This window comes from Vicugna pacos, chromosome 5 (genome assembly GCF_048564905.1).
Source record: "Vicugna pacos chromosome 5, VicPac4, whole genome shotgun sequence".
NCBI classification, from domain to species: Eukaryota; Metazoa; Chordata; class Mammalia; order Artiodactyla; family Camelidae; genus Vicugna; species Vicugna pacos.
This window is the reverse complement of record NC_132991.1, coordinates 86,345,283-86,360,947: the sequence shown is the minus strand read 5'-3', so window position 1 is coordinate 86,360,947 and position 15,665 is coordinate 86,345,283. Positions and strand designations below refer to the sequence as shown.

Genomic DNA, 15,665 nt, shown 5'->3' with positions numbered 1-15,665 from the left:
ATAAAAGTTATGCGAATGTGGTCTCTCTCAAAATATCTTATTGTACCAATTTAATGCCTTTTCTTTCTTAACTAAGCACTTAAGCGCTGTGCCTTCACTTTTGCAGTCTGAGGCTCGACAGCAAAAGTAGCACAGATTTCTTTTTTGCTTCTTCACGATTTCACGGATATAAAACTCATTCTCACCACAGATCTTAGCAACCTCAGCATATGATTTTTTTTTCCTTAGTAAGTCAAGAACCTGCAATTTTTTATTTAAAGGAAGCACTTGACAGCTCTTTTTGACATATCCAGATTGCCAGCATCACTCCTCTTGTACTTTGGGAACACTATTAAGTAAAATAAGAGTGACTTGATGGCAATCCCTGAGGTTCCGTGGCAGGCGATGTGATAACCGGGGTGCTGCCAAGTGACTAACGGACGGATGTGCTGGGCAGAGGGATGGTTCGTGTGTCTAGTGAGATGGAGCAAGAGGGCCTCATCACACTACTCAGAATGGAGCGCAGTTGAAAACTTATGAATTGTTTGTTTCTGGAATTTCCCTTTTAATATTTCTAGCCTACAGTTGACCACGGGTAATTGACACCTGGGAAAGTGAAACCATGGATAAGGGGGCGCTGCTAGACTTAGAAACCAGCGCCACTGAGCGGTAATAGTCATCATGCATTAACCGAATTGTAAAAACTCCAAGTGTATTTACAGATCAAACTGGGAGAGGAATTCCTTTAACACCCACTGGGTGGGGGGATCTGCCTAGATTCACTGAAACAGTCCAGACTCACAAGACTATCACAGACCACGTTCGGGACCAGGCCACTCAGGACAGAAGGCGTGACCTTCAACTTGCGAGCGGGCCAGGCAGTGTCAGCTGTCTCTTAGTCTCAAGGCTCCCAGCAGCTGTTCCTTCAGCTTGGGTGAAGGTGATGCGATCCGCACATGCAGAAGTGTGAGCAGCCCCAACTTGACAGCCTCATTACTCCCCAGAGCTGTCATCTCCACAGCACCGCTTGCAGGACCCCACAAGGAACTGGCCAGTTACAGGAACCCACACTCTAGGAAGCCCCAGCAAAGGCGCCACACTGGTCCTTATAGTTCTTTCAGAACAGATGCAGGTTTTGCAGCCAGAGATTAATTTTACCATGAGCAATGTTGTCTCATAATGCGGCTGATATCCAATTTTTGTGCAGATTCCAGACCAGAACTAGACCGTTAACCAAAGGTCAGATTCTTATGCAGGAGGAGAAAGGACTTGTCAGCCTTTGGCCCACAGACATGGAGGGGCCTCGAGTCTCTCTCTGTTATCTTCTCAAAAGAATGCAGAAAACCTGTCTCTAATACACGAGAACTGACTCAGTTTGTAAGCTCACTACCTCCCTTAATTTATGTATCTCTCTATTTTATTATATTTGATAATGGTTCTACATAAATTTTCTTATTCTGTATTTAAGACAAAACACACAAAACTTTCTATATTTGAGGCGTAACACACGAACCCCAAGAATATATGGATGTACGTAACTATATGTGTAAATATGAAGAGGGATCAAAGTTAATCATTTTAAATTACATTTGCTATTAAGTAACTTCTGGAGTTACTGGCTTTCTGCATGCATTTCTGTAGCCTACAATGACAATGATGGCTTTGCGTTCATGGACTTTCAAAGATTGGTAATTGACTCATGATGCTAATGTTCCCAGGGGGATCATGAAGATGCAGTCCCGGGTGATAAAGGACCTCCTGGACCACCGGGCCCCCCGGGGAAAACAGGACCCAGGGGGCCTCCAGGACTGGGATTCCCTGGCCCACCAGGGGAGAAAGGGCCACCAGGAGCTCCAGGCTTCCCGGGCGAGAGGGGTCCTGATGGCCAGAAGGGTCAGAAAGGTAATTTTGAACGTTTTTGTGGCAGAATGTCAAGTGAAGTCCTGGAAACTAAAGTAAGCCTATCGTCTGGGCAAAGTTATTACATCTAAGGCAGAACCTCTAAATATAATTCCATCAAGCTACTGTTGAAACCTTGAATGTTGTCAAACGAACGAGCATTACCGCACAATAAATATTTAAAACAAACCTGTAAAATGCTAAGATGTGTTTGCTGTTTTATTTGTTTGGCAAACTGCCGTGCATTCATTTCTCAGTATCAACATGGACAATCTGATTGTATTAAAATTACATACATGTATATTTAACATCTCTCATTTTTATAATCTTTTGAGAGAATACAATATAATTTAATAAAAATTACTGACATTTCATTTTAAAAATACAGCATTGTCCATGAAAACTCATTTGTAAGCATTCTAGGGAGAAAAAAAGAAGGGATTTTAAATATATTTGCAGTTATTTGGATTTCAAACAATAAAGTGTCTTGTAGTTTTATAGTTGAAAACTTTTTTAAATGTTGGGAAAAGATTTATTTGAGATTTTCTTTTTTTGTAATATGTACATAAACCTTGGGTTACATAGTTAATTGCAACATTTTATAATATAATCATATTTTTGGTTCTTGCTTTGACAAGGCAAATACCTTGGAATTCGATATGGTTTAAGATCATGAAATCTAACATTATTTTTATGGCTTAAGATCATGGTCTGGGACCATCAAAATCTAACATTATTTTGATCCATATGGTATGTTTTTGATTTGAGAGCATATAATGCAATACATCATGGGATGTAATTGCTATTATAAGAGGGGAACATTCCATTCTAAAGGCGAGAACTCAGAGGCACAACTTTGAAGTTTTATTTTCTTCACCAATTAAAATGAGGGATGACAAAAAACCCCACTGCAGAAGCATTACAAGAAGAGACAAGGTATTTGAAGCATGTGACACATGGCAGGTCCTAAATAAATGGCAGCTGTTGTTAATACATCTCCCAGTCTCTTCATTGCACAGTTGCCCCACGTCCAAACTAGGAGCCAGATCTCTGGAGCTCAGCGTTGGATGCTTGCTGCTATTTGACGATTTATCAAAGCTTCTGAGTCCACTGTATTGATAACCATAGATCTATAAATCCATTTTTTTGTAAGTTATTAAGCTGATATTTCTTGGAATCAAACTTTTTCTTATTCCTCTTATGCTTTTTACTATTCTGACCATTGAAGTTCAGATTTCAGAACAGATCCTGTAGGAATTCAGAATAAAAGTCGTTCAAGTCATCTAGTGGTACTTGGGAGTCGCCTTTTCCTTTGAACTCCACGTACACTGTATGTAAAAGTATCTTGACGAGTTGTCATTGAGATTCACATTGCATTGGACTGTCAATTGTGTGAATACTACTGTTTTTTTTTTTTTTTCATTCCAGGTGATACAATTCCTTGCAATGTAACCTACCCTGGGAGGCCAGGCCCTCCAGGTTTTGATGGACCGCCAGGTATGATCAAGGAGCAGTTACTGTCATACACACTCTCAAAATGAAAGAACCAGCAAGACAGATTAGACCAATAGCAAATCCTCAGGGAATTAGTTTGGCTATTTCTTTCTTTTTTTTTTTTTACTTTTTTTTTTATTGAGTTATAGTCGTTTTAGAATGTTTTGTCAAATTCCAGTGTAGAGCATGATTTTTCAGTTATACCTGAACATACATGTATTCACTGTCACATTTTTTTTTCACTGTGAGCTACCACAAGATCTTGTATATATTCCCCTGTGCTATACAGTATAATCTTGTTTATCTGTTCTACATATGCCTGTCAGTATCTACAAATTTTGAACTTCCAGTCTGTCCCTTCCCACCCCCCGCCCCCTTGGCAACCACAAGTTGGTATTCTATGTCTGTGAGTCTGTTTCTGTTTTGTATTTATGTTCTTTCTTTCTTTTTTTCTTTCTTTCTTTCTTCTTTTTTCTTTCTTTCTTTCTTTCTTTCTTTCTTTCTTTCTTTCTTTCTTTCTTTCTTTCTTTCTTTTTTCTTTCTTTTTCTTTCTTCTTTCTTCCTTTCTTCTTTCCTTCCTTCCTTCCTTCCTTCCTTCCTTCCTTCCTTCCTTCCTTCCTTTCTTTCTTTCTTTTCTTTCTTTCTTTCTTTCTTTCTTTCTTTCTTTCTTTCTTTCTTTCTTTCTTTCTTTCTTTCTTTCTTTCTTTCTTTCTTTCTTTCTTTCTTTCTTTCTTTATCTTCCAGCTATTTCTAAACTTATTTTGAGGTTTTGAGGGGCCACAGGAAAACAGCATTTGTAGCCATTCACACGGGGTCTCCAGTCCACTGTTTGGGAGAATTTTGGATAATATTTCTGTGCAACAAAATTTCCCTTGATTTGGTCACATATCAGCAAAAATGTCTGCCCTTTGAGTGTTTCAAAACTGTATCTTCTTTCTTTACCTTTGCCCCAAGAGTGAAAACTGATCATTTGCTTTCTGATTATGTTTTACTTTAGTCTACTTTCCAAGAGACCCAAACTTCCCGCCAGAAACATTCTGAAAAACGCATCTACATCCCTGATTGCACTTCTATGCAGCCACTTCACTTCACTCAGTTCTATTTATAGCTGAATTAAACCCAAAATCTATATAAGGGATTTTTGCTTAGTTCTTTTTCATTTATTCAGAGTTCACTTAAATTGACCTATTAAGTACTAACATGGTCACTAAAGGTAATCTTTCTTGTTCTACATAATTACAAAAAGTGTTTAATGGCATTTTTCTTTCTCTTTCTGGCTTATTTCACTTAGAATGACAATCTTCAATTATATTCATATATATAAAATTATATATATATAATTAAAAAAGCAAAATTATATATATAAAATTTAAAAAATGTACTTAATGACTGAATGATGGATGACTCTCTGTTGCTGTCTATAATTATTAGCTTTCATCACAATAATGGTGTGTAACAACCTCCAAGTCACTGTGGCTTTACCAGAAAATATTTATTTTCTCTCCTATGGGTCTGTAGTGGGTGGGGGTTCAGATGATCTAAGATGGACTTTTTGGGGTTTTTTGGTGGGGGAGGTAATTAGGTTTATTTAATTATTATTTTAATGGAGGTACTGGGGATTGAACCCAGGACTCCATGCATGCTAGCATGCACTCTACCACTGAGTTATACCCTCCCTCTAAGAAGGTTTTTATTGACTTGGCCCCTTGCTCCAGGGAGGGGCAGGTCTGCAACACGCATCTCATTGTGTGGCCAGGGTGTGCTCTGCTCACCTGGTTGCACTAATGCAAGAGGGCGGGCCCAGGTCTCAGGCACAGTTCACACCTCTCATTGCTTCACGGTTGTTAGTAGCCCATTGGCCAAAGCAAGTCACATGACCAAGCCCCAACTCAAAGTGTGGGAAATGCACTCCACTAACCACATGGCAATGGCAAGGGTGTGGAAGTATAGTTCTGTATCAGTGGAGTGAAGAGTCAATGGCTGACTGATTGAATGTTCATTTTCACATTTACTGGTACCTTGTCTTGGATGGGTTAAAAATTAAGAAGTTTATGATCACTTTCAACAGCTTTGGCCTCAAGGGAAGTAAACCCTCAAAGTTTAAGTTAGCAGGTGCATTTTCTTTGAAGTCCATGATTTATATGTTATGTTAGCTGAGATAACTCCTAGTAGGAAATCACAGAAGGTTTACAAAAAAATCTGAATTCTTTTTGCAAGTGCTTATTGCTTGTACTTCATTTAAGGGCAAATGCACTGACATGAAGGAAGATGGATTTTGGCTTTTATTCTGGGGCTTTCTCATCAAGCTGTGCACTGGCCACAACCTACCTCTCTTCTCTTATCAGGAAGGCGATACTCACATATTTGAGTTTGAGCTCAGATGGGAAAGATCAGAAGATCCATCCGAATGGTGGTGCACGTCTCCAAGGTGTTCAGGAAGAATTCTTTACAGTGTGGCTTCTGAGAAAGCACCTCACCACAGTCTTTCTCTATGAAAGTCTTATTTGGAGCCTGTGACTCATAAAATGATTATGCAAACCAGGCTGGGCCACACCATTCCTTCCATAAAGTAGAAATACCCTAAGAAAGACCTAACGTTAGATTTTTTTTTTAATTACCTTATTTTATCGTAATTTGATTTGTGTTTTATTGAGTCCCATGTTTTGTTGTTCTTGTTTAGGTCCAAAGGGATTTCCAGGTCGTCCGGGCGCTCCCGGGCTGAGGTGTTTGGATGGGCCAAAGGGTCAGCGTGGCAAACCAGGAATCTCAGGAGTACCTGGTCCACCTGGTAAATAAGGGCTTTTCATCTAGGGATGTCTGGATGCTGAGCGATCTCACTCAGCAAATGGCCCAGGGATCCCTAGGGGGTGGGGGGATGGTTTTTCCTGATACATTAAATTCTTACCTATGTTTGGATCACTCCTCCGTTATGATACTTCTGTGACTTCTCAGGGCTCCTTAAACCCGAAGCATGAGTTATAGGCTATCACTGGTTTATGTCATAAGAACTGCTCGGTCTCGACACTGTTAGACAGTAAATGAAAGCAATGAGGGAAACACCATGGCTCATAGGAAACACAGAGTTACAATTTATCTCCTGACAAAAGGTAGCAAAAAACAATATTGCCTGTTAAGTTACTCTTTGTTTTAGTAAGTAGCCCTGCATTTAAAAACAATGTGTTTTTCATTCAAGGTAATATACTTCTATGTATGTTGGCTCTATATTTGTACATATAATGATTTAAACAATTGTTTTGTTGTTGTTGTTCAATAGGTTTTCGTGGTGATGTGGGAGAGCCAGGTTTTGAAGGAGAAAAGGGGTCCTCCACTGTTGGGCCCCCAGGCTCTCCAGGTTCACCTGGAGTGAACGGTCAGAAAGGACCCCCGGGAGACCCTGCTTATGGCTACCCAGGACCCCCAGGAAAGAGGGGTCTTTCGGGAGTTCCAGGGTCAAAGGGACTCAGAGGTGATCCTGGACGCCCAGGGGCTGCAGGTATGAGGGCTGCTCTGTCCTTGTGGTCCATAAAGCCGGCTTGGCTCTGGTCACTGAAAAGCGTTCCGCCTATTTTGCCTTCAAACTCTAGAATGTAACATTTCCACCCCGGTGTCTTCCCTTGTATAAAGCGCTGGTTACATTTCAAATAATCTGTATCCCCCGTGTTGCCTTTGCATATCATTGGTTGCTTTCCAATCTAACTCACTGTGGCTCATTTGGTTCAGTTTAATTCAGCAGCTACTGGACATCGGCCTGCTTTGGACTCAAGACACAATGTCAAGGCCGAAGGGCGGGGACCATGTGAGCCGCCCACTGCCATTGCCAGGCTGCAGGAGGGCAGGAGAAGAGCAGCTCAGGGAGGCAGAGCAGTGTGGGCTGGAGTCCAGGGAAAGCTCTGGCGGGGAGTGGGCAGGAGCTGAGTCCTGGCAGGCACTGCGTTCATCAGACAGGTGTCAGGATGGAGAGACTCACTCCAGCAGGGGCAGCAGGCGGGATAACGAAACTTCAGGTGGGGAGGTGGCCTTGGCACTGAAGTTCTTTTCTGAAATCACTATGGGTTCTTCAAGATCCCCCACCGAGACTGGCAGATTTTAATATACTTACAGGGGAGAGAGCATAGCTCAGTGGTAAAGTGTGTGCTTAGCATGCATGAGGTCCTGGGTTCAATCCCCATTACCTCCAGTTAAAAAAAAGAAAGAAAGAAAGAAAAAAAAAAAAAACTAAGCCAGGGTTGGAGGGGTCATTAACATCACTGTTTTCTGAGCCCCAGTCTCAGAAATTGTGTTTTGTTACCTTAGAATTGGGTGAGGCCCAGCAGTCCAGTCTGGACTTTAGCCTCTTGGGGGATGGTGACCAAAAGTGGACCCAAGACCAGACTTTTACAAACATTGTCCTGGTTCTTTTCTAGTGATGGATGGGCCAGTGCTTATTAGGTACCCATGGTAGTACAGTAGTACAGGGATAACGGAGGGCAGAGAAGGAAGCCACATTCTTTGTCCTTGGAGAGTTCATTCCATAGTTTGGAAGTCAGAAACATTCATACACTAAAACCCATTTAATTGAAATATAATGCGATAATGCATTATGTGAGTCAATGAAAATAATTTTGACTCAGTAATACCACTGTCTTACTTATGAAATGTATTTAAGGGAAGTGCTCAAAAGAAGATGGTTAATATGAAAATACTATTGTAGTATTATCCACAATAGAGGAACAACTGAAAACAATAAAAAGAATTAAGTAATATATACATACACACACACTCAAAGGAATACTATTCAGCTATTAGCAATTAACGTTATATTTGTAAAGATTATAACAAAATGGAAAATATTTGCAGGTTAACATGCAATATGAAATAATCCAACAATTGAATATGCGGCGGGATTACTATTTTAAAAATGTAAACATTTTAACCAAAATACAATGAAAACATGAAACAATAAAATAGATTTTTAGGTTAGGATGTAGAATTAGGAAAGATATTTTTTCCCCCTGAAGATTATGATGCTGTGTCTCCAATAAATAAAAATGTGGGCGTTCAAGTGATGAAATTGCTTACAAAATGCAAACTCAGACAATGCAGACTGGGATTACAAGCATCGCGGAGGTTTGGTGTGAAGTCTGCCACAATGTTAGAGGTTAGTTAAAAACAGGAAGGACTGCATAGTTTTCTAAATTCATATAAACAACCTCTGCATTGTCTGTGTAACCTTATCAAGACACTCTCTTAACAATGCATGTTTTTCCCAAGCACTTGGAGCTCAAGCTCAAATCATTTTTTATGATAAGAAAATCCATTCAGAGACTTAACTCATTGGAGCCCTGAGCCAGGGTCAAAGTGTTTACCTTCAGTGTTGATGCACATGAATACCCTTGCAGGCCATCTATATAGTTTCATGCCCTGAGTGTCACAGATGAACTGTGTCGTTTCAGGGCCAGCTGGCATGCCCGGGTTCCCGGGTCTCAAAGGTCCCAGAGGCAGAGAGGGAAGTGCGGGGTTTCCAGGCATCCCAGGCCTACCCGCTCACTCCTGTGGAAGAGGCGCTCCAGGAAGACCTGGGCAACCGGGGCTCCCCGGGCCTCCGGGCAGCCCAGGTAAGTGTTGGCAGGTGTCAAGAACTGTGCTGGGTGTGGGGCTTTACCCTGCTTACAAAGGAATAAGCGTCATCATCTGTCAAGGCTGCTCGCTACCTACACAATCCTGAGAAATAGGCTCAGTAAGGAGCGGTCAGGACCCTGTGTTCTTGGCACACCCAGCAAGACATCAGAGGAGCTCAAAGAGACCTGTGAAAAAGTGTTTCTCAGCACAAGGTGCTGGGGACTCTTCCCAGTATGATCTTTATTTCACCATTCAGATCGTCGCCTGTTACTTAGATTCTGCTGGGTTTATCCAAATGCAGAAGCACGCCCTCTCGAAGGGTCAAAGCCAGGCTGATTCCCGCCCCCGCCCCCTCTAAGAGTAAATACGAATCTTTTATCCTTATCCATTTTCCATTTTAAAAGACTCTTCATAATAGTCCTGCGTCTCAATTGGGAAATATTTATTCAAGTAATCTGCCTTTCTTTTTATAGCAGCCAGAAAAATAAATTCTTAGACTGATGGAGAGTTGCTACTGTTACTTTAGCTGATAAATATTGTTGACTTGGCGATGGATACACAATTTAAGCTACCACGGATATTTTTTCCTGCCTGTGAGTGAAGCCTGTTTTCAATCTTCATACACCACTGTCACTGTGGTTTGTCACAGGTGCCCCAGGTTGGAAAGGACAACGAGGAGACATGGGACCTCCTGGACCTGCTGGAATGAAGGGCTTTCCCGGAGTCCCAGGACGGCCAGGGGTAGATGGACCCCGAGGACCTCCGGGACTCCCAGGTCCCTTTGGGGATGATGGGCTGCCTGGCCTTCCGGGCCCAAAGGGTGGGTAGCACTTTTCCATTATTTTCCCCCATTTTATAAACTTGAAATCCACTGCCAAGTGAAGTCTATGACCTATGACCGCACTGTAGAATCTACTGTTATGTTGGCCTGACTTTGTCTTGTCCTTAGTGACTTCTGCCTGCTTCCTGTCCTCTATATTGTTGTTATCAGTGGCAGAATGCTTTGGTTTAGGTAAACGGGAAAAGGGGGTAGGGGCTTAGGTTCACAGACCCCATAAACACTTCTGCCTAAAGGTAGTATTGATAAGGTATAGGGTCAAGGCAGCCGCGCTTCCGCTTTGGATGGGCGCCCAGCCTCCACGCCACCTCCCCGACACCCAGGTCTCTTAAAGTTCTTTGGGATCAGGACTCGGAAGCAAAAGGACCTACAGTTCAGGGCTGCGGGGTGGAAAACTGAGGCTTGGGTGGGACACTCCGACTCTTACAAGCAGTGAGGCTGGGTTCCCTTCGGCACAGGCTTAGAGTTAGCGGGGAGTTGGCATCTGTGTATGGGCAGCCAGGAACACAGATCTAGGAGCCATACTAGCCTTTAAAACGTTTTCCTACAAATTCATGCTCTCGTTCATCAGGACCCCAGGGGCTGCCTGGCTTCCCGGGTTTTCCCGGAGAGAGAGGAACGCCTGGCCCAGATGGACACCCCGGCAGAAAGGGAGAACTCGGACAGAAGGGCTGGCCTGGCTTCCCAGGAGACCCAGGAGTGACAGGTGTCAAAGGTAAATGTGGCTGACAGCACAGCGATGCAACATGGGTTGTTTCTAGTGTTTGAACGAAAGCTGTAAGTGTGATCCCTGAAAAATAAAATGGGACTGTCCTGCAGCTCGAATTCCTTAGGCTTTCAGATCTATGGTGTTTGCTTTAGGATTTTAAACAAAATTTATTTTCCTTACCTCTCAATCTCATCATATATAACTATGGTATATGAATTGCTCTATTAATAGAAAAAAATTAACAAGGACTTTGACGTATAGCTTTTGGGTTTCAGAAAATTTCCTAACCTTTTAGGAAGTGGGTGCAGGCAAGACTCTTGGCCCTCAAACCCTGTTTTAATTAATTTTAATGAAAAAAATTGTTTTTTCTTAAGTAAGCCAGATATAAATATTTTAGCCTCTACAGACTGTATGGTCTCTGTTGAAATGACAAAATTTGGCTTTCTTAGCACGAAAACAGCCAGAGACAACACCTAAACAAACACACACAGCTGTGTTCCAGTAACATTTTATTTACGGACACTGAAGTTTGAACTTCATTTAATTTCACGTCATCAAATATTTTTCTTGTTCTGAGTCCCTCCCTCAAATGATTTAAAAGTGTGAAAATCATTCACAGCTCACAGATTGTGTAAAAACTGGCAGGATTTGGCCCACGGGCTGTAGTGTGCTAACCTCTGAGCTGGAGAACTTCACTTTTATCTGGGCCATGAGTGGTGTCTCTCCCAAACTTCATTTAAAGAAAGATTTTTCATGACTATTTAATTTTTAGAAACAAAGTTTAAATTTTAAAGCCCTTGGGGGCAAATGGCCTCATATTTAACTCAAATTACTTTTACTTCTTAGTGGATTGAATCTACCCTTATTTTTTTGCACTAGCCTGTAAATTATTTCTGTAGAATCAAGGAATCAAAGGGTCATTTTTTTTGCTAGCTTAGACAAGTGATGTTTGCTGTGCTATTATGTTACTATACAATTATCTCACTAAAAATATTTAAAATTGGGTTAATGCCAGTGATGTGCTGATAAGCTGGCTCTCCAAAATAATTTTTTTTTTGAAATGCCTTGATTTTGTAATGTTTGCTGATTGCCATGGTATAAATACTTCCACCCAGAATACTCGCACCATGACTCATTTACAACTACCGATGATTTAACAACTCGTTCACAGGATTCCTGACTTGTTAATAATTGGTTCTCACCAAGCTGGTGCAAGTCCACTCCAGCACATGTCTACAACTGGACAGCATTTGCAAAAGTCAGGAGAAATATCATATACCCTTTCTATCTTTTAGAATTCTCTAAGTGGAGAACCAAGTTAAGTGTCTGCTCTTTTAATGTAAGGAAAATCATGGGAAAGGGAAGACAGAGAACGGGAAAATATGAGATGGACAATTCAAAATTTACAGGACAAAGGGATGTATTCTAGACCTGGAATGTTTCAAGCCTGTCTTTTTTTCACTTAAGATTCTGAAACCAGTTAGGTTGAATTTAGCAAACATTCACTGATCACTCTGTGTACATCAGACCCCGTGTCTGGACAAGTTGGGAGAGGAATGTGAAAGGCATGGCCCTTCTTTTAGGAAATCAATCAACAATGTTGACATCGTGCAATCTATGAACATAAGTACCATTTAGTAGATTAAATGGGGATTTGCAAACTGGACATGAAAAGTTGTAACAGAAGAATCGCGTGTATGATGCTTCCATTTGTTTTGTTCTTGTGTAATTAATATCTAAAGGAGAAAGAGGACTCCCAGGAGATGAAGCAGAAATAGATATTGTTTCCATAAAAGGGAAAACTGGGGATCCTGGGCCTCCTGGAGATAGTGGATTCCCAGGAGAACAAGGTAAACACTTACTTTTTTTAACCATATCAAATAAGTTGACTTCTTTACAGATCATGCAAACAAGCATGTGTATTAGGCAGCTTTCCTAAGAATACTATCATACTGAGGTTAGGAAAGGTCACTTTTTGAGATAAAAATATAAATAGACCCTAGTGAACCTCATGGTACATTCCCCCCCATGGTAGAACTTAGCATCAGCTCATACACGTTTATAGATTTGGATATTCCAAACTAAGATCAGTCCAGATACGTGAAATACTGGTTCCAGGTTTACAGTATTCCTGGTTTTAGTAGCTGGTATTGAAATGAGTGGCACAATGACTGCCCAAAGCATTTCAGTCGGTGCTATTCAGTCTTCAGTGTGCATACGAATCCCTTGTGGCCGTTGTTGAAATGTGGATACTCAATCAGCAGGTTTGGGGCAGATCTGACTCTGCCTTTTTTTTTTTTTTTTTTTGACTCCACCTTTCTAACAAGTTCCCCAAATTGCCTGGTCCTCGGAAACACCGCAGAGCAAGGATTTTGACAACCACATTTGTGTTCTCTTTCCAAGTTTAGACTTAATCTGCATGAGACCTGGGTTCTGGTGCTGGCCCCCTCCTTAACTAGTTGTTAGGGGATGAATGTTTTAGCTTCGCTGGGTAAGCCCTTCCTCGTTTATAAAATGAGCGTGTTAAAGCAAGTGATGCTGTTCATTCCCACCTGGGATGGCTCTGAGTCTCTTCATGGGCAGCTCCTTTTCTAGTGAGGTCCCTGAAACTGGACACCATTGTGATGCCATTTAGGGCAGGAATTAGGATTCCCCATCCCTAAGAGATGACTTAATCTCCTAAACTGAGGACCAGGACCCACATTCTAACTATTATCCAGCCCAAGATTTCCTTGAAGCGGCTTGTAACACCTCTTTAAGGAAATGTATCACCCACGTGTATCACCCGTCAGGTGCTAAAGGCCATCCTGGGATGCAAGGGAGGAGAGGAGAGCCAGGAAGCCATGGACCACCTGGATTTCACAGAGGGGAGCCCGGGAGAACTGGGCAGCCAGGCCTTCCTGGACTCCCAGGCCCTCCAGGCCCACCTGGGCTGAGAGGGATCATTGGTTTTCCTGGATTTCCAGGTGACCAGGTAAGCAGCTGCTATTTGGGGAAGAAAGAAGTAATAAAACCTTTCTGCTCTCAGGATGCTCTCGTAAGGCAACATAGTTTGCCAGTGCACTAGCTTTTAAAAGGTAAGGAGTTGGTCGAGGGAGGAACGAGGACTTTTGGAAGACCATGATGTGACTGTAGTTTCTGACCAGTGCTCCCATCTGGTTCCAGTGATCAAGCCATTTACTCCACATACTCCACATACTAACCTAAGCCTTGTTTAAACAGGTCACAGAGACTCGCCTGAAGGTGGCTGGTTTACCATAACAAGGAGTCATCTGAAAAATGACCCGAATTCTGGTTTCTTAGCCTTCCTTTCCAAATACAGACCTTGCTGTATCTGATACCCAGATATTTATAGCAAAATAAATACATTTTGTCTTTATAATCATGAGCCAAACACTCCTTGAGAAACCAGGAAGTACAAATGCAGTAGCCTACATCATAGCTACTGGAAAATGTATAATATACTTTGCTACCCATCTTTTGGAATAAAATAGATTTTTTTAAAGTTTTGGTACGAAATCATTTATAACAATATTTTGTTCAGTACCAATTTGTTCATTCAGAGCTTAAAATTGAAGTTATGTGACGCAACTACTGTCCTGCAATCAAGTAGAGAGAAGGGGATGCCACATACAGGCATCACGAATTCTAGAAGAGTTTTATCAACTTTGAAAAACTAGACGCATGTAGCAGTAGGCTTGCAATGCATTTCCAATTTTCCTTACCACTGAAAATTATAGAAGCCAGATTAGTTAAGAGAAAATTATACCTAGATCATGTCAAGCATGTGTCATGTGTATTTGAAACCCAATTAAAGTCTTACTTCTGTTTCGTTAAACTATCAGGGTGAGCCAGGTTCTCCAGGGCCCCCTGGACTTCCAGGAGTTGATGGAGCAAGAGGACCTAAAGGTATGGTTTGGGAACACAGCAGCCATGAATCAAGCTCATAGTCCTGGGTGCTCGTAACATTGTAAGCCAGTACCTTTGGCATGAAAAGTAAAGTATATCAAACCAACTGCAACATTCAAAGGGTTCTTTTTAGACTTTACTAGATAGTCAAACACTCCAGACCCACATCATCTTCGTGCGTCATTCAGATCCCAGGGTACCATACAGGAAACAGCACAGCTGCAGGCACATCGTGCCTTCCTCCCTGGTGGGAATCCTCGCATCAGTCCTTGTCGTGACTCGCATCCAGCTCCTTAAGTGGCAGCTGAGGTACAAGGGGGAAGATCCACACTGGCGGTCAGTGTCCACCTTAGCATAGAAGCTCCATGCCCACAGGGGCCAGTATCTCTTCTGAGGACTCCATGAGTCCAGCTTTTAGAGTCCCGGTCACAAGAGTCACAGACAGAGACAGTCAAAGCCAGGACTTCCTACCAGGTGTGAACAGTTCACTTCAGAATTCCTGGGCCATGCATAATTTACAATTGGGTTATTTTTACCGTAATCCAGGGGTCAGCAAATGTGCTTTTTCTCAAAGGGCCGGATCGTAAATAATTTCAGCTTTTTGTTCTCTGCTGCAGCTGTGCATGAAAGCACATATAGCGTGAAAGCAGCCCTAGACAGTCTGCAAACAGGGGGTGTGGCTGTGTTCCAATAAAACTTTATTTACAACAGGCTTCAGGCTGGATCTGGCCCCACAGGCCTTAGTTTAATTTGTGACAAAAACAATGTTGCCTTGTAACACAGCTGACATTCTACCTTTTTCAGGTTTCCATAGAAACAGAAACAGAAAGTTAACCCAAGATCAAAAATGTCCTTAGAGAAAGAGGTCTCATTAGCCCTTTATTCAGACAAACAAGTGCAAACAAACAAAAATCAGGATATCTTAAATTGCACTGTTTGTATAGAAGTTTTAATATTTTTACTATTTTTGTATACCATTGGGTTAATATTTTTCTTTAAATCTTTAAAATGATCCACCTTTTAAACCTTAGCCTTAACCTCACTATCTGTGAATTTACAGAATTGATGTAGTTATATTTTATTTTAATACAGATTAAAGTAAATAACTTTAAAATATAGAACAGTAATTAATGGACTACTGAAAAATCCTCTCCTTTACTACAATGAAACATGTTCTACACTTTGAGAGACATTCCATAACTAACATAATTGTTGTAAGAAGAAAAATGAACCATGTAC

At 41.5% G+C, this 15,665-nt stretch overlaps 1 protein-coding gene across 1 annotated transcript in view; it reads left to right on the top strand.

Moving 5' to 3' along the window:
- COL4A4 (collagen type IV alpha 4 chain) overlaps positions 1 to 15,665 on the top strand; it is a 115,880-nt gene that overhangs the window by 69,837 nt on the left and 30,378 nt on the right. Inside the window, exons 25-34 of the mRNA XM_072961745.1 lie at positions 1,698 to 1,881; positions 3,307 to 3,375; positions 6,053 to 6,160; positions 6,647 to 6,865; positions 8,805 to 8,966; positions 9,620 to 9,790; positions 10,380 to 10,523; positions 12,260 to 12,367; positions 13,310 to 13,491; positions 14,363 to 14,426. Coding sequence (XP_072817846.1) covers positions 1,698 to 1,881; positions 3,307 to 3,375; positions 6,053 to 6,160; positions 6,647 to 6,865; positions 8,805 to 8,966; positions 9,620 to 9,790; positions 10,380 to 10,523; positions 12,260 to 12,367; positions 13,310 to 13,491; positions 14,363 to 14,426 — 1,411 coding nt within the window. The remainder of the gene's footprint in view (positions 1 to 1,697; positions 1,882 to 3,306; positions 3,376 to 6,052; positions 6,161 to 6,646; positions 6,866 to 8,804; positions 8,967 to 9,619; positions 9,791 to 10,379; positions 10,524 to 12,259; positions 12,368 to 13,309; positions 13,492 to 14,362; positions 14,427 to 15,665) is intronic.